The 24,726-nt window shown below is 35.0% G+C and overlaps 2 protein-coding genes across 2 annotated transcripts in view; both read right to left on the bottom strand.

Moving 5' to 3' along the window:
* The window catches only part of LOC128860457 (uncharacterized), a 97,358-nt gene extending 88,638 nt beyond the window's left edge, over positions 1-8,720 (bottom strand). The window contains exon 1 of the mRNA XM_054098004.1: positions 8,591-8,720. Within this exon, the coding sequence (XP_053953979.1) occupies positions 8,591-8,616 (26 nt within the window). The 5' untranslated portion in view covers positions 8,617-8,720. The remainder of the gene's footprint in view (positions 1-8,590) is intronic.
* Positions 1-24,726, bottom strand: part of LOC128860458 (uncharacterized) — a 51,410-nt gene that overhangs the window by 11,099 nt on the left and 15,585 nt on the right. The gene's annotated exons all lie outside the window — the stretch shown is intronic.

Genomic DNA, 24,726 nt, shown 5'->3' with positions numbered 1-24,726 from the left:
GTTTGCTGCTGTTGCAATATTAATTTTCTGTTTTTTTTGTTTCTTTCGTTTTTATTGGATTCATTGAGTGCAAATTTTGCAAACTTCATATGTGGCGTGTTGTTGGTCCAGCGAAAATGGGTCAATTAATATGTGATATTGTGGCGTTGGAGGCAACGGCGCTGGATGGAGGATTGCATACGCGAAATTAGCACGACAAAAGCAACAATAAAAAATCGCAATAAAACAGCTGTTGTTTTGTTTTATTGTTATTGTAGATAGTGAACAATCACAAATAACAAAGAAAAATAAAAGGCACGAAAAAACTGCGAACGAGGAGGTCAAACACCAGTCACCCGACAAAGAGACGCGCAACACAAGCGTAATTTGTCTGATTTGTCTGTCGACTATCAGCTGTCGGCGGTAATTTTATCATTACGCGTTCGTACGTTTTGCTTTACTTCGTTTACGAATTTTGCAATTTTTGTTACGTATCAGTCAAACGAGCTTGTCCATTCAGGCGAGTAACAGTCCTGAGCGTTAAACTGGTTATTCGCAGCACTATTTTTTGTTTGGTTTTTGAATCACATAAACAAAACACGAAATGCGAAAAAGGGAGCCGTAGTGAAATAAAATTGCGAATTCAAGATGTACTAAAAAAAATAACGTCTTAAAATTAGCAAAAATAGCAGAAGAGATAGCAAGTCAGTGTGCTTTTGTGGTCGACAGAAGCTTTCGCGCTTAGAAGAACTGCGCATGTGTGAATGCACATTTTGTAGCTCCGCTCACCCTCCTGTGGCTTAGCCGCACTCTTCATATCAAACATAATTTGCTGCGGCTATGCATTTGTGCCAAACAAAGCAAATAATTACGGCCCGTTATATCTTAAAATGTTTAGCAACTTTTTGGTGAGTGGTTAACGATTTGGTACGCATACTAAATTACATACATACATATATACAAATACCCACACGAACACATGCATTTTCGTACACACCCATGCAAACTACAGTACACGCACACACATACACATATGTTTCAACACATATTTGGTTTTATTGAATGGGGCGACTGAACTCAACTTTCATTTTTCCACTTTTTGTTTTGGGCAGTGCAGTAGCGGCGCAACAACATCAACAGAAGTGCACCGTTCACAGCACATCATAGATATCCAATTTACAGCACTGACAACTGCTTAACAGCAACAAATGTTAATTAATAACAGCGACTAAGCAGAAAATGTTATTTCAACAGCTTTTCTGTTAACAGCAACATTCAAAATTACAGCGGATGCTAACGATCAGCCGTGCGCCGGAAAGCACAGCAAAAAGGAAAATGATGACTGCTGTGTATGCAGCGCCACTAAATAAAATAATTGCATACTTCTAGGCGGCACTTGTAAACAAATACCAGTGGTACATACGAATTAAGATAAATATATGTATATGTATGTTTAAATAGTTGCTTAACCCGCTGTTTGGCAGATGAATCTAGGCGCCCATTTTCGACGTAAATTGTAAATCAATAAGTACACCTGTGAGTAATAAAAATCAAAATAATGCATTGACTTCCAAGCAAAATATGTGAGTCGACTTTTGATTTATTAGATGAAAATAGTATCACAGCAAAAATTGGCTTAAGGGAAGGTTAAAATGACGATAAAGGAAAATTTACTGGAATGCTAAACTTAATGTGATTTGATTGAATTATGAAAGACTTATTTGCACTTATTTTTTGAAGAAACAGTCATATATTCCATATGACATAGATTACAACAATGTTACATTAGAAACATTTATGGAAAAACTAGCACTGAAAAAACTGACCTTTACCGTAAAACAGGTTGAAATGTCTTAAAATTTACATTTCCATAACTACATAAGCGTTAATTAAATTTCGTTTTACAACATTAAACCAATTTATGCTTGGTTATTTAAGAATTTGTGAGTATCGAGAAATATAGGCAGTCTATAATGAAAGCCCAAACATTTTAATCCAAATTATTTAAAATATTGGGACAGTAGGTAAAATAAGGACGTCGGAGATCAGTATATTTTCAACTGACAAAAATGGGCCAGCCATGGTTACACCTTCAAAACCAGATCTTCTCTAGAAATTCTCTGTAATAAAAAACTGGACTGATGGCCAGAAAGGTTTTGCTGTGTGTTTGGTGGATTGGTAGAGATTCATCTACTATGAACTGCTTCCTAATATGTAAACTCTTAATTCGAACTTGTGTTGTCAACAATTGGACCGTGTGAAGAAAGCAATCGCCTACAAGCGGCCAGCTTTGGCCAAAAATGTAAGAATTGTGTTCTATCAGATCAACGTGAGACACATCGATAGTGACTCGCTAGCAGCTTCGGAAGCTTGGTTGGTAGATTCTACATTCACCTCAAGACGGGCTTGCGAAATCCGACTGTTCCAATTTGTCGTCAATAGAGACAAGGGTTTCTCCGATAGAGGAAAAAGCAAAAAAACAGCAGTGCAACAGTGCATATTTGACCTAAATGGTAGCATTTTAACTATACAAAATAAAAAATTTAGTGCCATGTATAAATAATAATAAGAAGTGAATAAACTCATAATTCAGTAAGTACGGACATAGACTATCGACGCTATCAGAGTGCAACCGTTATCCATTGCAGACGAAGAACTTCAGCTGCCTTGTGAGACCGGCGCTACTCTGACATAATTACGATCTGGATATTTCAGAAATATGCTAAGCTTCTAACTAAGCAGAATTGACCCTAACATACTTAACATAAGTAGGTCCGACATATGAAGCTACGCTGCACGACGCTAGCCACCTTTTCACATGCCGCTTAAACCCAATTATCTAATACCCCCTCCCTTCCCTTTTGATCCATCCTGTGGAACTTACCACTAGATGAGCTATACTACAAGATCGATGCACTTGGCAGCGTTTTGTGAACTGCTGCAACAACAACGTAGATAGCCGATTATTTTTGTGAATATTAGACCTTGGCTGAGATCACAGCATGATCAAAATTAAAAAAAAAAAAACATTCAAAGTCCACTCTCTAACGACCAGTAATAAGCTCACAAAGTGCTTAGAACTTGTATCGGGTCTTCAAGCACTCAGAACGTATTGTATTGCGAGAGTCCCCGGCTCGTTGATAGCCAAACTTGATCTATATATAATATTTCTTTTGTAGGTAAAAATCAAGAAATTTCGTAAAGTAAATATTAATTCATTTTCTTCTCGTAATTTCTATTATAGTGGGTAAATAAAATATATATAGAAAATTAAAAACAAATTCTTAAAAAAATAATTATTTGAAAAAAAAAATTATTAAAAAAAATTTGTTTATTAAAAAAAATGTTTATTAAAAAAAATTAAAAACTTAAAAAAACAAAATTTATTTTTTTAGAAAAACACAAATACTAAAAAAAAGACTAGTAATTAATAAAATGTATTAAAAAAAATGTATTAAAAAAAAATTATAGAAAACAATATTATTTATTAAAAAAATTATTAATTTAAAAAACCAAATTAATGCTTTTAGAAAAATAAAAACTCTTAAAAAAAGACTAATTCATTAAAAAAAAGATTAAAAAACATTATTGAAAAAAAAAAATTATTTATTAAAAAAAATTAATTAATTTAAAAAACAAAGTTAATTTATTTAAAAAACAAATTTACTTTATTAGGAAAATTATTTTAAAAGTAAAAACCATTTATTAAAAAAAAATATTTAAAAAGCAAAAATATACTTATAAAAAACATAAATTATTTAAAAAGCAAAAATTCATTTATATAAAAAAAAACAATAATTATGTTTAAAAAATTGTTAATAAAAAAATGAAAAAAAAAATTTTAAATTTTTATAATAAAAAAATAAAAAAAAAATTTTAAATTTTTAATATATAATAAAAAAATTCATTTATTAAAATAAATGCGTTAAAAAAATTATTATATTATTACAAATTAAGAAATTCATTTAAATTTATAAAAAAAATTATTAAGCAAAAAAATCTTTATAAAAAAAAAAAATATTTAAAAAACAAAAATTCATTTATTAAAAAAATGCATAAAATGTATTATATTATTAAGAATTATTATTATAAATTAAGAAATTATCGTATTTAAGAAAAAAATTAATATAATTCATTTATTTAAAAAAAAACGATATTTTTCATTTATCATTTTAATATTGCCTCGAAGCCCCATTGTTGATTTAGTGTTGCTTTATGAGCTCTATATATGTTATACCGTTGGTCTCAAAAGTTTCTCATCAAGAGGCGTGTTTGTGCTGAGAGTGGAGAATCTGCTTAAGCAACGATAGTTCTACAACGTTTAAAACCCAGTAACTTATCGCTTTACTGGCATTTCAGTTATGTCCAAAAGATTGTTTTGCCTATAAATATAAATATGCACCAATGAATATTTATAAATAAGCATATGAATATGTTTACACAAGCCTTTGTAAGTGTATAAATTCTCAAAAGTAAATAACTTTGTTTTTGCCGTCACAGTTATTTATCTGTTCATCGCAACATCTGTTTTAACAGTTGCTGTTAGTCACTAATTGTTGACGGAAGCAGCGTGAAAATGTGGAAAATGTGAGATTACTTATGGGCACATACGTACATATACATGTACCTAAAAAAGCGGAGAGATAAAGTGAGCAATTACTCATGTGCATGAAATGATTAAGAAGGAATTTTGTATAAACTTTTATTATACTTTAGAAAAGTTTAAAAAACAAAAAATGTTCACAAGAGACTTGCAGATGTATGTTGTATTATATATGTAAGGTTTATATGTTCGTATTTTTGGAACTGACTTGTACCGTTTGTTGTTGCTTCTTTTTGGGGAAATTTTCATTAGTGATTCAAATGATAACCACAGCCAATTTTCTCAATCGATTGTGCTGCGAACTAGAAAAAATGTGACTCAATTGCGGGCAATGGCAATGTCAAATAAATTCCGCACGAATGGGAGGTGAAGGGAAAACTCAATTGTATTTGAAGGCTGATGAAAACTATTACACATGAACTTTGGTATTTTCACAAAATCAGTTTGGAGCAAACGAAAAAAGGCAACAATAAAACAACAACAAAAACTACGAATTAATAGAAAAAAGAATGTAGAAAAATGAAGTCAAAGCAAAGGACGAATTGAATAATGACGAACTTTTCTGTTCTTTGAATGTGACACGTGCCAATAGTTCAAGGCGTTTTCCATTGTTGAACTTATTCACATACATACAAACATACACACGTATGTACGGGTGTGTGTGCGCGTGCGAGTAGATGGACTAAATATCGCAGAATACTAATACAAATCAACGGCCGGTGACTGCACAGTGCCAGCAGGGCTGGTGAACTGCTACAACAACAACAAAATCATATCAATATATTGAGTCTGTAGTAGCCTTTTTTAATTTTTTTAATTCAATTTTATTTTATTATCGGGACTCAGAAAAATACGTCAACTTTTTATTGTAATGGGTTCTTTTTTTCTTAGTGATAGAACGTCACATGGAAGTAACTGTGAAAGCTGCGGTCAGCTGTCACATCAATTTCTATTTATTACAGTTTATCATTTTTTTATGGAAAGACTCGCGTGACGACAACATTTTAAAATTGCAGAATAAAATTTACTTTGAAAAAGGGTCATCAATTCGTAAACCCATGGAACACGTTATCGAACCATAGTCAACGAGCTTTTGTTTCAAAACATAGAAAAAATTGATCCAGAAAAATGTGGTTGGAACCGGATGGAGCCCATACAGTAGGTGAAAACATTAAAACCATGAAACATGAGGTAAAAGGAAATGTAATGAAAACATTGTAACATCATTTTCGATTTTCTCCATGCCAGTATTTTCGGGATTGCGGATCAATATCGAGATTTAGATATTCATTATTATGCAACAACTTAACTCGATAAAATTGCTTCCGTTCCCACCGCAGTAGAACCGACTTGCCGGAACGACCCGAGTTTATATCCGGCCAAGGATTGTAACTCCAGCATCTTTCCCCGTATATGTTGGGGAATGTTTATGCTGCTACAACAACAAATTTCTTCAATATTGTGTGAAAAGTCCCTTAACAATTTAATAAATAATAAATAAATGGGTCGTAAATATACTTTTTTCATTTAAGGTGAAAATTATTTCATTATGAGTAATAAATAGAAAAAGTATATTAATAAAATGTATTTTATGGATGAATGAAGTTTCAATATTGTTTTATTTGGCACAAATTTAAGCGGAAAGTAATAGGCTTTAATTATTAATATTCATTTGTATTAAAATAAAAAATTAAGTAAGCGAGTGCAACTTTTTACAACATAAATACACATCTGTATATTGCTTTTTATATTAAAAATAAAATAAAATCGTTCAAACATATACATAATTGCTAAACATTTGAAGCCAATGTTAATTTTGAAATGGGATTCCTCTGTCTTCATTTCACATCATAAGAAATTACAAATCCAGAAAATACCAGGATTGTTGCTGGGCTTTTCGGAACTAAAAAAAGCTTAAATACCGGGGCTGACATTCCTAATGTATATCAAAATACCAGCAAAAATGAACGATCTGGAAGCTAATATTGATCATGAAGAAGTCGTTAAAAAATCGACTGATATGTTAGACTGGAGTTCCTCAGGAGAGTCAGGGGTGGACATGTGTTCGAAATCATATTACATTAATAGTATACAATGAACTTCCAGATAAAAATAATTGCATAAATTAAATTAAAGGATTATATTTATGTTTTTTATTGAAAGTTATGCTCCTCTTAAAAAAAAAACATCCTTTATAAATTCACACAGTTTTTTTATAATATGCTTAGTACATATACATAAGTAACTCCTATAAAGGCTCCAATTATGTTCCGACTCATTTGCAATTCATATGGACCCGGTTTTAGACAAAATGGCGTTTGCGCCAGACGAACGGTGCTTTTGCATACTAGAGTTGGGCTAATTTTTGTCTTTTGTCAACATTTTACTAGTCGCCGCTAAATCACTGAGTAGCCTTGAATTGTTTGCTGCTCAAAGAAAGATTGAATCAAGGAAGTCAATGATGCGATTCAAAGTGTATTAGGGCAAAGCGGAATATAGTTTGTAAATGTACATTCACCTTTGAAGTACTGAAGTACCAGAATGATACTTATAGAATAAATTCCGTTCATATTTTACACTTTTGTTTAAACATCCAGCGTATGCGAATTTCACCACTCGCCAGTAATACAACTTTTGATATTATGAAATTTTTTTTGTATCTCTATCGGCGCAATCTTCGTATTCTATTATTCTTGAATGAAGTATGCTTCATATTCATATCCAGACGGTGACTCAATTACGTTGTGTGTTGTGATATTCCAAGTGGGTTTTCTCATGGCTGCCGGTTGTACGTACCGGAATTACTCCGATTTCTTCCGACCAAGAGCTGTCGCCTCAGTAAACTAGCCTGTCTAGTGCGCTGAAACTCACCCCTCGTTTTAGTAAACATCTTCGTAGATGGGTTTTGCGAAAAATCCGTTAGGTTAGCGGTACAAAAAAAAAGCAAACAGCAAAGACATAATAGACAGGACAATCGATGGAAAGCCTGAAATAACATTCTAACCAAGAGAACAACACAAACTGGCTGGCTATAATAAAAGAAGCCGAAAAAATTTAAAAATAGAAAGGCTTCCTCGCCATCTACTATATGTATATCCCTACGTCAATCTATCAATTTAATATTCCCCAGTATGTCTCCACGTCTGGCGTCAGCTTATCTGCCCACTTGCCATATTGCTCCCGTATTTTTTGCTACAAATAATTACACAAAATCCTTTGCCACATATATCTGGACAAGCATTTACAAGTAAATTTAAGGACTTCAACAATCATAGGCACAAAAGCTCCTGTTTCCGCAGCCCCAGTTGATGCGTACAATACGACTTTTTAAAATAGTAAATGTTGGGAATGATGGCAATGACGTTGTTATTAGCAACAGGATGGTTATGAAAAGGAACGCACCAACCCAAGCGTGGTTGTCAAGCTGCTCAACAACTAACCGACCAACAACCATTTCAGCTCAGCTCAGCTCATCATCATCCTAGTGAAGGCTGCGCTTTATCGATTTTAGTGCTAGAAGAGGAAGTGGCTGGTCGCGCAGAGGTGGCAGTGGTAATGTGTTGTTTTTCTCGATTGCTTGTTGTTTTTTTTTTGCTGTGCGAGTAGTCTGGGGCGGTACTGACTGGTTATATCATCACGTTTGGCGAAAGAATAAAATACAGAGGGGCGAAAAAATGAGCAATGGGCAATGAGAAAAGAGCGAAGGCCTGTAGGATATGTAGACAGAAATGTGGAATGCTAGAAAACCGAGAATATATGAAAAAAATAACAAAAACAAAACAAACAACGCAGAGGCGGTGTCACCGTTTTGTTGCGTGTGTCAAAGCATTATTTTTATTTTACAATCAATTTTTTTTTAGTGCGCTCCCACGCAATGTCACTCCAATCGTGTCAGCTTTAAGCTCCCAAAAATTTGAAAATTAAATAAAGACAAGTCAAGAAAGGGAAAACGGTGTAGTTAGAGAAAACAATCAATCGGTAAAAGCCAGAAAGGATAACGGGACTTACCAGTAAATGTCATTCGAGGTAAGCATAATGCCGGCTGCTACAGACACCACAGCTGCGCCAGATGAATTCAGTTTATACGGCGAATTTGTAGAGTTTGTGATTTTTCGCGAAAGTATATTTTTATAAAAAATATATATTTATGTGCATGTATGTATCTTTTATTTATGTATATGCAGCGAGTTCGAATGTTTTTTTGTTTTTGCATTAATTGTATAAACTATAAGTTTGTATGTATGTATGCATGTATATTTGCGAATAACTATGAATATCTATACGAATAAGAATCAGTCAAGGTTGCTCCAATTGTATTGTAGAATGGCGATATAGTGAGTATATTACAGTTGTTGCTGGTGAAACGGTTGAAATCGGTTGAACTGCTCTACACTGCACGCAGTTCCACTTCATATACTGCACATACTATAGTACTTGCATACATATGCATAGTATGTGTGTGTGTAAGGCTAACTTTTGAAACGGATGCGGATTTGGACTTGGATTCATTATGAATTACAACGGACGGCGTTTTAGTGTTTTAGTGGGTTAGTCGGTTCTTTTTTCGCACTTTTCGAGACCATTACTTTGATGTCGTGCGTAGGTATGTAATTGGATGTTCGGTTTATGCATGGGCGGGGTTGCTTGCAAGTATGCAGTCCTTAGAATTGTATTTTTTTGTTTGTTTTTGTTTTTTGCTATTTTTTAAACACAGATTTTATTTCTGATCGGCAAAAATTGCAATATTCCAGATTCCCTACACTTTTTTCTCACTCAGCACACACCTCTGCCCACCTCTTACTTGCTTGTAAACCACGTACGAGTACATATGTGCGCGTATGTGTGTGTGGTGCCTTCTTGCCGAATCATCGTATACATACACAGCGGTGCGCTGCCTATTAAAAGCGCAGACAGCAAGTCTGGAAAAGTTGTTTAATAGCACAAAATGTACACTTCTTCGCCTTTACTCGACTTTACTTTGCTTTATTCATGTGCAGTATTCACTTTACTTTGAAAAAGTCTCAAAACACCTTTGCGCACAACTTTTATTATTAACACTCTGCTGCACTTTCTTTCGCGCAGTTATGTAAAAAATTGTTGATTTAGAAAAATAAATTTTCAATCGAATAAAATATCAAAAATAATTCGCACCGTTCATTCGTGGTTGTCGTCATGTTCTACCGAAAATTATGGACTAACTGCAATGCTGAGTGAGAATGTGGCGCGGCTCGTAAGCAAAACACACAAACACAAGGGTTCGCCTGCTAGCCACTGCTGTTGGTGGCTGGAAGAGTGGTTGTTGTTTTCATATGGCCCCCTTTGAATTTTCCATCAGCGGATATGCGACAACGAACGAACGAACAACAGCACAGCACAGCAACTGAGCGCAGTCAGTCAGTCAGTTAGCTTAGCTCAGCTCATCGCAATTAAGGGTTGTTTTGAGCAGGGTTGGTCTGAGGTGTAAAGCTGAGCGTATTTTATATAGAAGAGCAGCGTCAAACAACCCCCACCACCACCACCACCGCAACAACTTCCATCACCGACATGAGTATATGCGCAAAAAGAGTATTGTAGGTAGATAGTTATAGAATTTTGCGTTGAATAAAATTTGATTACAAAACAACTAAAGCCATTAAAGTCGAATTACATTTAAAGGTACGTAAAGTAAATGGTAGAGAAAAATGCATGTAGGTATTAGTTATAGTTTATTTTCTTTGTACTGTTCTTTTTTTTTTTGATAAAATATTAATAACGTTTGAGCAGCAAACATTTGAGAGCATGCCAACTATAATACAGTTAGCGCTCTCGTGATTTATGCACTCCCCACTCTCGCTGACACGAACTTCTAATAGGGGTTGCAAGTAAATCGCCTATGCTGTGCACTTTTTATCTTCGTAAAGTTTAATGCACATTTCCAAACTTTTATTACTTTAACTCACAAAAGCATTCAATAATAATAAAAAAATAATTAAGTCACAAAAATTGTATGCTTGCAAGTTCAATGCTTTTGCAAAAAAGCAGGCAAGATTTCTCAATATAAACTTGCATGGGTGTTAAAAGAGGGGTATCAACCTGCTGCTCTGCGTGGCATTGCCAACTCGAAAGCATAAGTACATATTTGGAAGAGCGTGCTTTTGATTTTTATCTCAGCTCAAAGCGAAGAGAAATCAAATTAGGAAGGAAATTTGATTAAAAAGGGCGGAACTGAGAAACAGGAAGTGACGAAAGAAAGACTTGTAAAATTGTATACGCAGCAAGATATAAAACTATAAATTTAAAAATTATGTATTATTGACTAATAGCGGAGCTTAGAGCAAAATAATATATAAGTATGCACTTTACATGCAACTCTTTTTTTACACGGTAGCTGAGTCCTTCAGAAAAGCGTGCACAAACACAAAAAAACAAAAAAGCGTAAAAAATACATGCGACATATGGTAAATTTTGGGATTTGTTCCACAACTTTAAAAAATCGTGTAAGATGAAAAAACCCCTAAATATTTTTATCAATACCTACCACTTTTTGGGTGTTTAGCCGAACTCCTCCTCCTATTTGTGGCGTGCGTCTTGATGTTGTTTCACAAAGCGACCTACAGTTTCAAGTCGACTCCAAACGTCAGATATTTTTTTATGCGGAACTTTTTCAGAAATACACTCGGAGGTTTGCCATTGCCTGTCGAGGGGCGACTGTTATTAGAACAAACTTTTTCTTCATTTTGGTTTGGTGCTTCACATAGATTCCCACCCATTCGACTACTGCGACTTTTCACCAAAATTACGGTAATATATAATTTATGCATTCGTGTTAAGCTTCATTGCCCTAGCTTAATCGGTTTTACAAATATTTCGAGCTTCACATTTTAGATGGCATTTATTAGATTAAGTAAACAAATAAACCATTTTTATGATCCACTTAACCTCAAGGTAGGTAGGTAGGTCGATATAGTGTTTGCCAATTGACGCACCTAGGTTGCCTGAGGGCCCGGGCCGTTCCTTCTCCCCTCTCTTCACTGTTCTCATTGAACCAAACTGTGGCTTTAATGTATCTAACAATTTTTGTTATTTTTAAATTGGCTTCTGCCAAATTATTCAAAAAACTGTTTCCTACAATATATAACCTTCTTCTACCCAGAAAGTGTTCTACAGAGCTTCAATGCTTCCCGTTGGGAAAGTTGTGGTAAAGGATGACTCCATCAAACATTTATGGTAAACATATCGTTTAGAATTAGAGAATTACTTAGAACTATACTGTTTTTTACTTTTTTAAATTTTGTTTGCGTTTTTTTAATTTATTTTAAATACAATTTTTTTAATTTACGTTTTTTTAGTTAAACAATTCAAGTTACGGTTAAGTTTTAATTAATTTTTTACTTTTTTAATTTTTTTTTTAATATTTTATTAAAATGTTGTTTAATTTGTTTGATTTTTTAATACTTACACTGAAAATTCTCTTTCAATTGAAATTTACAAGCTAACTGTAATATTGTAATATATATTTCTCTTGCTGGTAGGCAAAGGAAAACATAGAGGGCACAACCAACTTTTTCACATTTGGAGTGATAAGCAATAAATCCACAAAACTTAATCTACCAACTCACAAATGGCAGATTAGCTGCAAAATTGATAAACAGCTGTCTTCGTTTCAAGGGTTTTTCTTAATAGAAATTGGTTTGATGGAATATTTTATTGTTTTTGGTTTCTGTTGAAGTTATCTTTGGTCATTAAAAATGCTATGATTATCATCTATTACTATTTCAGTTAGCATTACTATTTTCATTACATTTTGCATTGTTATCTCTATTCTATGTTTAATCTCTCCTTCTTCTTGATCTACAACTCGTGGAGTTAAGATCCCTTGAAATGTCTGTTGAATAAATGCATTTTTAGTTTGTGAATCGCATTAATTAAACTATTAACGATATGGAAATTACGACATCTACTGAGGCTGCAAAAAATTATGGCAGCAATGCCAAATTCGATATTACATTTTATAATAAGGAATAACAGATCAAAGCGACTATGGTTGGTTGGTAGGTGGAGGTGTTGTCTGAGTGACACAGCTCAGACCCAAGTAGCACAAAATTTCGCCACTTTGATACACCACTTTTTATTAGTCGAACCATCTTGATTTGAATATGAATCTGCATATGTCGTAAATTTTCTTTTCGGCAATTTCTTTCAAGTTGCCCACCGAGAATTCCCCTAGCATTCTAGGGGCACCTAGACTTGTGCACTCACACAGATAGTGAAAAACTGTTTCTTTCGAGTCTTCTGGATTGCAGCTTTTACATCTACAGTTGTACGGCCCCCCCATCTTCCTGGCATGGCCTCCCAAAGGCGAGTGTCCGGTTATTGTTGACGTAATTCTGCTCGTGGCTTTCTTAATCTGTTCAGTTCTGGATTTGTTAAAATTGGGCCGCTTTTGTTTACTTATTTTACAGGTATCCGTGTTAGTTCGTCTGTCAACTTTTGGGGGCCCCTTGGGTACAGCTTATTTCTATAATTTCGGACTCGTAATAGGATGCCCCCTTTGCCATTTCATCAGCCTTCTCATATCTTTCTATGTTCTTGGGGCCAGGTACCCAGATGAGAGTGATGTGTGTGGCGTGCGCTAAAGTATTCAGCTCTTCTTCTTTGCATTGTCCGACGATTTTTGGTGTGGTTGGACTTTAAAGCTAAGATTGCTGCTTGACTATCTAAAAAAATGCATACTTCCAATAGCTTTTCCTGTACGCTTCTTTGTGGATACATATTCTTCGACTATGGACACACACTTTTTTCTGTAATATTAATGCAGAATTAACATCCAACACAAATTTTATTAGAATTAAGTCTACAAACCTCTTTTCTTTGCCGGCGCCCATTTTATTTACTTTTTACTTAAACGTTTCTCCTTACATTAATAATAATTATCGATAACACAGAAGACACTGGGATGTACGGAAAAAAATTTATAATATTATATTTTATAAGATTATTTTATTATCTCGAATTTCGGGAAAGAAATTGCGCATGGGTAATCTGGTTTTTTTTAATACCGATTAAGAGTTAAGCTCGAAAGAGTATAAACTTGTTATTACTCTATAGACGTTTTAGATTAAAAAAAAGCAACTACATAATTACAACTTTTACAAAAAACAAAAAAAAAACTAATAATAATTTTGATGTACATTTTTATTTTGACTTTTAAGTGCTCCATTGCATGTCTCTCTGTAATCTGCAGCTGTCTAGACCATAAAAATTATAAATCATCCGATAGGCTGATTAAATTTGCGCCACCTTATATGTATGTAAATACTAGGGAAGCATTTCATCGGACAGACGTTCGAGACTTCTCTCGGCGTTTAACGATATACACATATGTATGTATGTATGCATACACTTAGTGCACATATGGCAGGTCTAACATGTCATGTTCTCATAGTCCAATTCTCAAACACAATTGCTTGTTCAATAAAATGTCAAAACAACACATTTAACACACAAACAATTCAATTAAGAATTTCGCATATTACAATTTTGGACAGTGGGCAGACGGCGAGCAGGCAGGCAGGCAGGCACGGTTAAGCAATTAATTTGTGACTTTCCATGCAACAGTAACAAGAAATTGTATTTAAAAAAATCTGCATGACAATGCTTAGAAAATGAGAGCGTGAAATACGAGCAAGATGACGAACATGTGGCCAAACACTGATTCATACTCGTGTGTACATTTACTTTTAGCATTGCTGGTGAATGCTTTGTGAAGGCTTTTGTAACAGTTTCATTTCAGCACTTTTTGTGATATTTACATGCATATATTTTTATTATTATTATTTAATCTTTTTCTTATTTTGAATAAAATACACGAGAAAATGTCATTGAACCTACATACAGATGTGGCCGCAAGTGTGCACTGTAAAACTGTGGGTCTATGGAACTGCTGATGATAATGATGATAATAGCAAAAGTTAGTGACGGCGGCGGAGGTGGAGGCGGGAAAGACAAAAGGCGACGACCAACAGGCGGCTGACGACAACGAAAATGCTGCTAGCGGCAAGCAATCACTTCTTAACAAAAAGCATTGTGAGTGATGGTTGTGATGCTGCTGCTGCTGAAGATGATAAGTATGATGATGATGATGAAGCTAGTTTGTGATAGCGATAATGATGATGCCGGTACGGCGATAGCAAATGAAGGAATTGTCGAAATGGAGCAACGAGAGCATTTTTACAAATAACGCCAAAGTGCACTTAATGCTCAAGTCGCTTTAAGACGCAAATACATAACAACAAAGAGCGATACAAATATAAAAGCAAACCAAAAACAAAGCACAACAAACAAAGGAACAGAAGCAGAACTCATGGAATGCGTGTACATATGTACCTACCTACATAAGCACTTCTAAATAAATGCACGGCAACAACTGGCATATGTTGCTGATATGTAGATATGTATGTAGAACTCTAAGATGAAGAGGTCGGTGAAGATTTGCGAGATGGAATTGGTGGTGCAGGCATGGCTAGCATTGCATTGCATTGCAAGTGTACGATTCCGATTATGACTTGTGCACGCCGAGAGTGTGTAAGTATCCCGGCTAAAGCATTGCAGAACTCCAAACGGAGTAGTTGGAGCAGAGCCGACATGCGGAAAACAACAGCTGAAAAGCTGCAAAATGATGGAAAATGCAAACTACCACCACCAAACTCCTGCGCAGTAACAGCAGCAACGGCAATTCCATCATCGTTGAATAAGCTGGCATCCGCTACAGTGACAGAAGAAGCACCACCTCCAACCTCCAACATTAACTGTGCGCGCACTGTGTTGCATTTCACATAGGGAGATACCCAGAAGTATTTAAAAGCTACACTCATATTTGGACTGGATTTGGAGTAGGTGCGAACCAGTTCGATCTCTTGCCGTTTGCCAATTGCACTTTATGAAAGTACAAGAAAAATGTAGAGGTCGTTTTGTTACCTCAAAATCTTTATTAGAAGTAAGTCGGAGAAGTAGAATATGCCATGAAAGAATTATTTTGTCCTTTGAAGAGAGAACAGATTTTGGATTCCATGGACAAAGTAAATTCTTCGCTTACCATAAAAAGAAATGTGACAGCAACCAGTAAAGCCGCTTTCGACCACAACTTTTTCGCTTTGACTTGACTTTTTTTCATTTGTAATCATATTATATTTATTCTAGAAGTGCCTATACAAAATTTCAGGTCGCCGATCCCATCAAATATCTTGCGAGCAAATCCGGGTAATAGTCGAAAAAAATTAACAAATAAAGAATTCAGCAGGTAATTAGAGAATACTTTTTGTCAATTTCACCGCTGGCGATTTTTCAATAACTAAATAGTTAAGGGGTTATATACCTTGTGTTTTTCAAAAAAATCAAAATAAATTTTATTTCTTTATCGTAAAGTACAATCCCTTGAGAACATTTTCCAAAAATTTCATAGAGATCTGAGCAATAGATCGAAAGTTACAGCGTTTTAAATTGTGCGTCGTCACGTCCTGAGCGTACGGCCTCATGCGGCGCTTGAAACTTTAAACGCGATTATCTCAAAAACGTGTTTTTCCAAAAATGCTTTTGCGGTGGACGCGATTGCAAAAAAAGTATTCAACCGATTTTTATAATTTTTTTTTTAAATTGTTCGTAATTGATGTCGCCTCTTAGTGAACGATCAACTTTTTATGTATAAATTTTTATTTTGCAGATATGAATTTTTTAATGCCAATTTTAGGACTGTAGAAGTGGAGTTTTTTAAAAACATGTTCCTATTTTCACAAAAATCAAAATATTTAATATATTGATCGTTCACTAAGAAGATATAACCCTATACTAATGAAATCTTTTCGATTTTTTGATTTCAGTTGACTTGGTGGACTTGAATCGCGTCCACCGCAAGCCTCTTCCAAAAAAAGGGTCTTGGGGGAAAACGCCATAACTCCGCCATTTTTAAATATTTTTACACAAACAAAGCCTTTTTTTTTCTTTAAACATTGTAATATCCAATAATACAAACTTTTATACAATAAAATTATTGCTACATATCTTTAAAAAAAACCCAACTTTCGCTAATTTCACCGGACCACAAGGTATATAACCCCTTAAACAAACAGTGTAATGAAAATCTATGTACATTTTCAGTGCTTACTATCGCAGACTCAGCATGTGCACTGACAAGCTTTTACAACTTAATACGCCTTGCCTTTATTACTTCCGAAAGGGCTGGCCACAAATAAAATATGGCAAACAGGACCAATCACACAAACAAAGGTAAGCTTTAAAGCTTAGTTTCTTTTGAGCATTATCTGAAATTAAAAGCAGGCGTATAAGCTGATTCCGAGTAGTAAAGTTTAGAATCAAACTATTGGCTTTTCTAGATTCCCTTCCAAACCATAAGAGTCAGTCAATTTTTTTAGAATGTCTAAAGCTTTTTTAAGCCATTTACATTAAGGTATTGCGAGCATCAATCAAAGTGTGGCCAACACCAAACCGTTAATCGGCTCTAAACGAATTTTAAGTAATCAGCTGATTTCCTGACGTAATAAGGGATATGACAGTGGTTTGTTTACAACGGAGGTCGACAAAAATTGAAATTGTGTGTGTGATATACGAAAAAAGTTATATAAGCGTACACAAATCTGCTGTCAAGCCCGTTTTGACTATGATTCTAATCTCTTTGATAGTTTCAAATACTTTGCGAACAAGTACTTGGAATGTTCTCGATAACATTGGTGAAAATGGAGAAAAGGTGATTTCGATCCACACTTCCGGTCAGGGCCCTAGGGAATGTTTATTTGTCACCACAACACCAAAAACAACAACAAGAACAAGGATATCTCACAAGTGTATTCAAATTGTCTATAGGTACTCTCATAATTCCTGACCGGGAGAGTGGCTCAGAAATCTGCGAAACCTGCCTACCAAAGGGTGTCCTTTCACCAGATAACTCCTTTCCCACTCTACACGAAACATCTGACCCCAGCCACACATCAGGCATGTAATACGAAGAGTGTACAGTACGACCAAAGCACTCAACACCATAAAAAACCAGGTAAACCGCGGGCCCAACCAAAACCGCCCGTGCGAGAGGACTGTCCTAGTAGCGCTGGCCCTGCATAAGGCCACAGGGCCGACACAGTCAGCCACTCCACGCTACGAGATGACATTCCACAGACGATTCCCTCTCTGGGACTGAAAAGATGGTACACTATTTAAGAGGTCGACATTCGTTAGTCATATTTAAGATCAAAACTAAAAGCAGAGGAGGCTAAAGGTCTTCCGCAGGGCGGTGTCTTCTCAGTCTTGCCATCTAACTTCTATATGTCGAAGTCATCGCCCCTGCAAAATAAACTGCAACCAATACCTCATGCCTATGGGCACAACCTAATCCAATGCAGTCCGTTGTTGCTTCGAACTAGGATGGCAAATGATGTGACATGTTGTGAATTCAAAAAATTTTGGTGACTGGATATTCACCAGTTGGTTAATTTTTCTACAGAGTCTACCCGCTTCTTTGCCTTACTTCTGCCTTCACTCTAATGATTATCTTAGAACTCCAGATCTGTTTTTCAACATTTTCTCATGGTTTTTAATCAGTATTTTTAAAACATGCTTCCGCGGGAATTGCACACTGTGCCTCGCCACAAAATTTTTGCTCGCATCTCATCATACCCAGTCGAGTGTGTACGTATGTAGAGTGAAGTGGCTGGAACACGCTCTTAGCTAGCTAACGGCGCGCTGATGACGACGAAAATGACGACAATGACAAAGGCAACAGCACCACAGCATAAACGGCAGGCGACGACAGCGAGGGAGGCGCTGTGCTAACGCGATCTCGACGAATGATGGTGTAAAATAATGTCGTGTGTGAATTTTCTCGTAGTACGCAATTTACAGCGTATCCATAGTACTCGTACTAGGCCATGCAACCAAGGCAGGCAGGCAGGCAGGCAATAAAGGCTACCCATCACGAACGAGTGGGCCTTTTCAGACTCCAACGCTTCGTCCCCGCCAACACGCTGGACCATCAACATTGCCTACATTGCCTACATCAACAACAAAACATTAACGCCAGTAGCAGCACCACCACCGCCACCACCACCAACACCAACACTTACGCTTCGGTTGACTTTATTTTTAGTACTCGTATGAAAATTGTTTTCGTATTTGAGTGCGTTGATGCACTGCACTCGACGCAGAGCGACGCGACGCGGCGAAGCGCGGCCTGTTCGTGTCTAAATCAACCAAGGCAATGCAGAAACGTTATTGCCTTTCATATCATATGCCTACGTACTCTGTAGATTTGTTGGTAGATACGTTGTTAATAGTAGTTTGTTGTTGTTATTATTATTCTTGCAGTTGGCGCTTCAGTGCGTATTGCGTGTTTGTGTATGTGGGTGTTTTTTTTTTCTCCCCATTTTAAACAGCTTCACATCACTTTGACTCACTTTGAGGGCAAAATAGCATGGCAGCTCAATGTACAAACACAAACGTAGAAAAATTTAATAAACAAACGTAAGAAGAAAAAATATTACAACGTGAGTAGCTAAGCTCAAATCAAAAGCAAAGCGTTCCAATTTTTTTCTCCACAAACGGTGCATCAAATCTTCTTCAAAATTTCAATTTCGTTTTTGTTTTGCTCTGAATTTCTGCTGACTGTACGAATAAAAAAAAAAAATAAAGGAGAGGTTCATATCAAATAAATGCTGTTTTAGTGGTGGGCGTATTGTATTGCTTGGTTCATTGATACGCTGCGCGCTCTGTTGTGGGCGCAGGCAGCAGTGGAGGCTGTTTCACATTTGCTCTAAAATGCGTCGCATTTTATTATTTTGAAAGGGCGATAAGTGCATCGTTAAGTTTAAACTTGCATTCATCCACACGAAGCCATTCCGCGTTCACTGAAATTTAATTTAATTGTTTAATGATTAGGGGACCCGGTGGCCTCGATACACTCTCTGGGTCAATGCAATGGAAATGCAGCGGAAATCCATTGAGTTAAGGCAAGCGATAAGCATTTCAAAATGAATTCACACTGTAATAATTATTACATTTAAATATGACGGCCGCAATAGCTAAATGTAATGTGCTTCAGCGTGAGATACTGGCTGGCAGTCCCAAAAATATTTTTCAATTCTCAAATTTTAATTTATTCAGTCTATGATATTACAATCTTACAGAGTAGAGTATGAAAATGTATAAATTAAAATTATATATATATCATATACTAAAATACTTATAATGCTTTCGTTTCTACGAAAAAATGTTGCCCTTCCACGCTGTACGAATTATTCAGTGTTGTTCAGCACAAAGTGAGTATGCATCTATCTTTGTCGGGCACACGCAGTTTTTATTAAAAACGTTTTAAGTAGTCAGCTGACTTTCCGGGCAACCAACTCCACTGAGAAAGCTGCTCAAGCGAGAAAATTTGCTCCCTTTATCTCCCTTGCATGTCACTTTTACTATCGAACAAAGAATTTTCTTGCCGAAATACACTTATTTTAGAATCCAGCACGAAAAAAGCAGAGGGCAAGAAAAATGCAGCATGTTTTGGGAGAAATGAAACCGGCATTAATGAACCGATAGCCATAAAATTTGTATACTTTTTCAATACATAAAAGTCTAGTAATTCCTGAAATTTTTTAATTGAAGATTTTGTTGAAACTGCTGGAAAATCACCTATTTTTTAAATGACAGATTTCATATTTGACAGATCCTGATTTTATTAAATATTATTTTTAACTGTAAATATTTCTAAATATAATTTTTAAATCCTTCGATTAATCACGAACTAATCTTTCAATAAAAGTAAATCAAATTTATTTTTACATTTCAGACGACTCCCGAATGCTGTTATCAGAGTCCGACCACCCGTATCGCAAGCAAAGAGCTTCAGCGTGAATCTCGCGTAGGAGACCAGGGAGATTGCCTCTGGTTGCTGGAGCAGCTTCGATATGTAGAAGTTGAAAAGCAAGGGTGAGAGGACACCACCCTGCGGTAAACCTTGCTTTATATTCCTCTGTTTAGAGATTTGGTCTCGAAAAATTACTGACGAGTGCCGACGACGCGGATAGTTCGCTGATCACCTCTTCAGCCCTGGCGGGAGTATCGACTGACTGCGTCGAAAGCTTTCTTCAGGTTCAGCGCTACTAGAATAGTCCTCTCGCAGGGGCGGTTTTGGTTAAGCCCGCGGTTTACCTGGCTGTTTATGGCGGTGAGTGCTGTGGTGGAACTGTGCACTCCTCGGAACCCATGCTGATGTGAGGCTGGAGCAAGATGTTTCGATTTCTATAAATATCTAAACCCCAGAGAGCTCCAAAAAATTTCTTAGCAATTTCGGATGGGAGTTCGTATTCCAATTTTTGCCCATTGTATTGATAGCAACAACGAGTAGAGATGATCGGTGCTTGTCACAACACTTATGTACATACAGTAGCGAGCAGAACTGAGTGCATGATGATTTTTTTAATCTTTACAATATTTTTCGAGTTAGAATTAAAAAAAAAAAAAATTTAATAGTCTTTATTCTTTAACTAAAACGATACACATAACTTAAACTTTCCAACTTTATATAAAATTTGGAAAAATTCAAAAAATTTTCCTCACAATTTTGAAAAATTCAACAAATTTTAAACTAAATTTTAATCGGAAGTTTTGAAAAATTTCGGAATATGAGCCCTTGATTTTGAAAGTCGACTAAGTCATATTTTCCTTGTTTCGAGATAATTAGAGTTTTGCGTTTTAAAGGATTAAAAAATATTTTTGCCCTATGGAAAATGATTTTTCGACAGTAAAGTAGTGCCAACAAACAAGAATTTATTATGGTTGTGAAATTTATGACCATTTTTAACTGGACATGTGCTTTTGAAAGGTTGCAAATGACTCAGTCGACTTTCAAAATTAACAGAATGACTTTATAAATGACTTATTCCAAGGAAACATTTTTATTAGTAATTAACATTTTATTCAAACTCATTTCATTGTAACAAAGTAAATTATTTGTTAATACATATTTAGGGAAGTAAAGTGTTTGTGAAAAATTGGTGGGATATAGGGTAGTAAATCCATCATATCTTTATGATTTTCTTTTGTTATTGGTCTAATAGTTGTGTACAATGGAGGCAAATCAATATTTTTGTATATTTTAGGTCTTCCTATTTTAGGTGAGAGGTCTAATATTTTGAATTCGGAATTGTCATCTAAGGAAGTTTTATAAAACATCTTATATGGAGAATTTTTTAGAAATCTGATACATTGAATTTTTAGCCAAGACACAGCTTCTCCATTGGTGTTTTTCTTTCTATTATTCGTTGAATCTTTTAGTTGTTTTGTCGAAATGAAATTTTTCTGAGCCATTTGTACCACCAAAAATGGGTTTTTTTACATACTTCTATTAAATTATAATAATGCTCAGGTATGTATAAATAATTCGATTTTTTAATTTTAGTTTCTATCATACCAAAATCGCGATCATTTGGCAAAAAAGAATGGCCTGATACCATAAATTTATGATCAACAGTTTCAACATTGTTATCATATGACTGTACAATTTTTAACCAAACTAAAGCTATATTGATGTTACGATTTTGTCCTGTGCAGGCATCACTGTAAGCTATGACGTGCTTTTGAGTGGTAATGTCCTGAATGTGCTTTAAGATGCAGGACGCAACTTCCTGTGATCCTCTTGAAGCGATTGTTTCATCCCATACATACATTTTAGCATTTTCATTGTGGAAATTATGAAACCCCAAATTGTATACATACATGTTGCGCTTATAATAAGCTACCGAAACAGAAAGTTTTGGATACGCAAGTGCTTTCTGTAGATCAAATGTGAAACCGTAATATTCACCCGGGTTATCTTTTGCTTTTTGTATGTCATCTGTTAAACTTTTTCTGGCCTGTTCGGCACTGATAAGATGTGAATCACGAATTTCCATAAGATGCAACTTCTCGTCTTCGTTACTGGATGCTTCTATTTTTAGTTTTAGTGAATCACACCTTTGGCAAGTGTCTTTACGAGGAGTATGAAAATTTAAGTTGAACTCCGTATTGAGAATTTTCCTGTAAGTCCACTCCTTCACACGTGATATATTATTTTCATCACATTTTTTCACATACATCTCATACATTTTTCGGATATTTAAGTCAGCACTTAAATACTTTCGACCTGAAGTGTGATGTGATCTCGTGTAATGGTTCTCACATGCTGGAAAACTCAGAATATGTTCTCGTACCACTTTAATTTTATCTTCATCTGTTTTTCTAGATGAACCAAGCATTTTGCCACGTAAATCCAGGCACCGTTTAATCTTCCGTAAGATATTTTAAAAGTATCCAAAAAAAAGTTCTACAAATGGAAACTTCTGAATTCCGTAAATTTATATGATACTTATAACTACATTTTCTCATATATCCTTCTTCATTTCTGGGTCGTCTTTGCTTTATTGATAGTTTTCGAACCAAACCGTGCAGAAACAAATTCTGTTTTTCAAAACTTGCTAATTTCCAAAAAAAATCAAAATTTGCTTTCCTATCTTCATATCCAATTGCATTTATACATTGTTTGGAACAACGGCAATCTTTATGTTCGAAAAGTTTACCACTCACAAGCTTAGACTTTTTTGTTTCATATTCCTCTCCACTATTTCTCTTCATTTTTCTTATATTTTGTGCATAATTAAGTTGATTTCGGCTCCTCTTTCTTGATTTCATGTTGATTTCTTCCATTTGTAGGGGTTCCGAATTCACTTTCACAGTATCAGTTGATTCATCTGAAGACGGTATTGCTCTTATTCGTTTCCATTTCTTGGGAGCATTACTTAAACTTCTTCGCAGTACAATGTCTACAATTAACTATAAATAGTACGTTTTTACATTTAAATGATTACTTGATCATACCTGAATCGTTATCTGAAGGCATTACAAAATTATTATTTATTTTCCAAAATTTCTCAACGAACTGACTTAGTCGACTATCAAAATGAACAGTTTCCGTATTTTGTTTAACAACCAAAAAATACACTCAATTTTACGAGTTAATTTTCATGGCATACTGCTAATCTCTTCAGATTATGTTAGTTCATTAGGATTAGATAACAAGTAGCTGATAAACTCGATTTTTAAAAATTTTGACTTAGTCGACTTTCAAAATCAAGGGCTCTCATATGTAGTTTTTTAGTCCATTGAATTCTAGTGTAATAAATACGGTTACTTTAAAAATCTGTTGTTTCTAACGACTTCTGCGTGGTGTTTCATATAAGAAGTGCAATTTATAAAATCTTGGGTTAAAAGATTAAAAATTTTAAAATTCAGATGAAAATTTGTTGAATTTTTCTAAATTTTATGGAAAGTTTTGTATGGTTTTTGTTACAGAATGAACGGTATTTCAACACAATAATAAAATTGTAACTTTTAAAACATGGGAAATAAAGGATCTTTCGAAAGACGCGCCTAAATGTTGTTGTTGTAAAAATATAGGTTCTTTCAGATCTCACTATTTTATACGGCCTTTAACAATTATATTTGAAACAATTTAAATGCCCCCCGTGAGCGGGTCTACAGGTACAATAAAACCCACCAAACAGTCGATTTAGGAATGCCTAATTATTGATAACGCCGAGATATCGATGCTGAAGGTTGTTCAGCAACACTTTACCCTACAGCAGTAATATTCTCCAGTTTTTGGTCTGCCAGTCAGTCATCCATACTCGACAGAAACAGTTTCTTGACTGTTCACCAAACTTTGAATTGTCGACTCATTCGGACGATTCTTTCCACCAAAAAAAATCACAACGTTTGCGATATGTTGTTTTTAAAGATCGATAATTTTCATAAGTTTCAATAATTATAATGCGTTCTATCGTGTAAAATTGTACGAATGTCAATATTGACATAAAAGAGTTACCGTCTAGGAACTATTCACTACTGATATGTAGACGTCGCTGTTGAAAAAATTTCAAAATTAAAAAAAAAAAAAATTATTTTAAAAATTTAAAAAAATTATCATGCCCCACTTATGTTCGCTACTGCGTGCATAAGCGTGTACATTTAATACTATGTTTTTAAGAAGTTATATTTATTGCATCCCCAATGAAAAGGAAAAAAAAACTAGATAAAGTTCATTACATAGCAGGCTAACAATTGTAATAATTATT

The sequence above is a fragment of the Anastrepha ludens genome, chromosome 4, assembly GCF_028408465.1.
Source record: "Anastrepha ludens isolate Willacy chromosome 4, idAnaLude1.1, whole genome shotgun sequence".
NCBI classification, from domain to species: Eukaryota; Metazoa; Arthropoda; class Insecta; order Diptera; family Tephritidae; genus Anastrepha; species Anastrepha ludens.
Note: the sequence above shows the minus strand (reverse complement) of the source record. Positions and strands in the feature narration are given on the sequence as shown.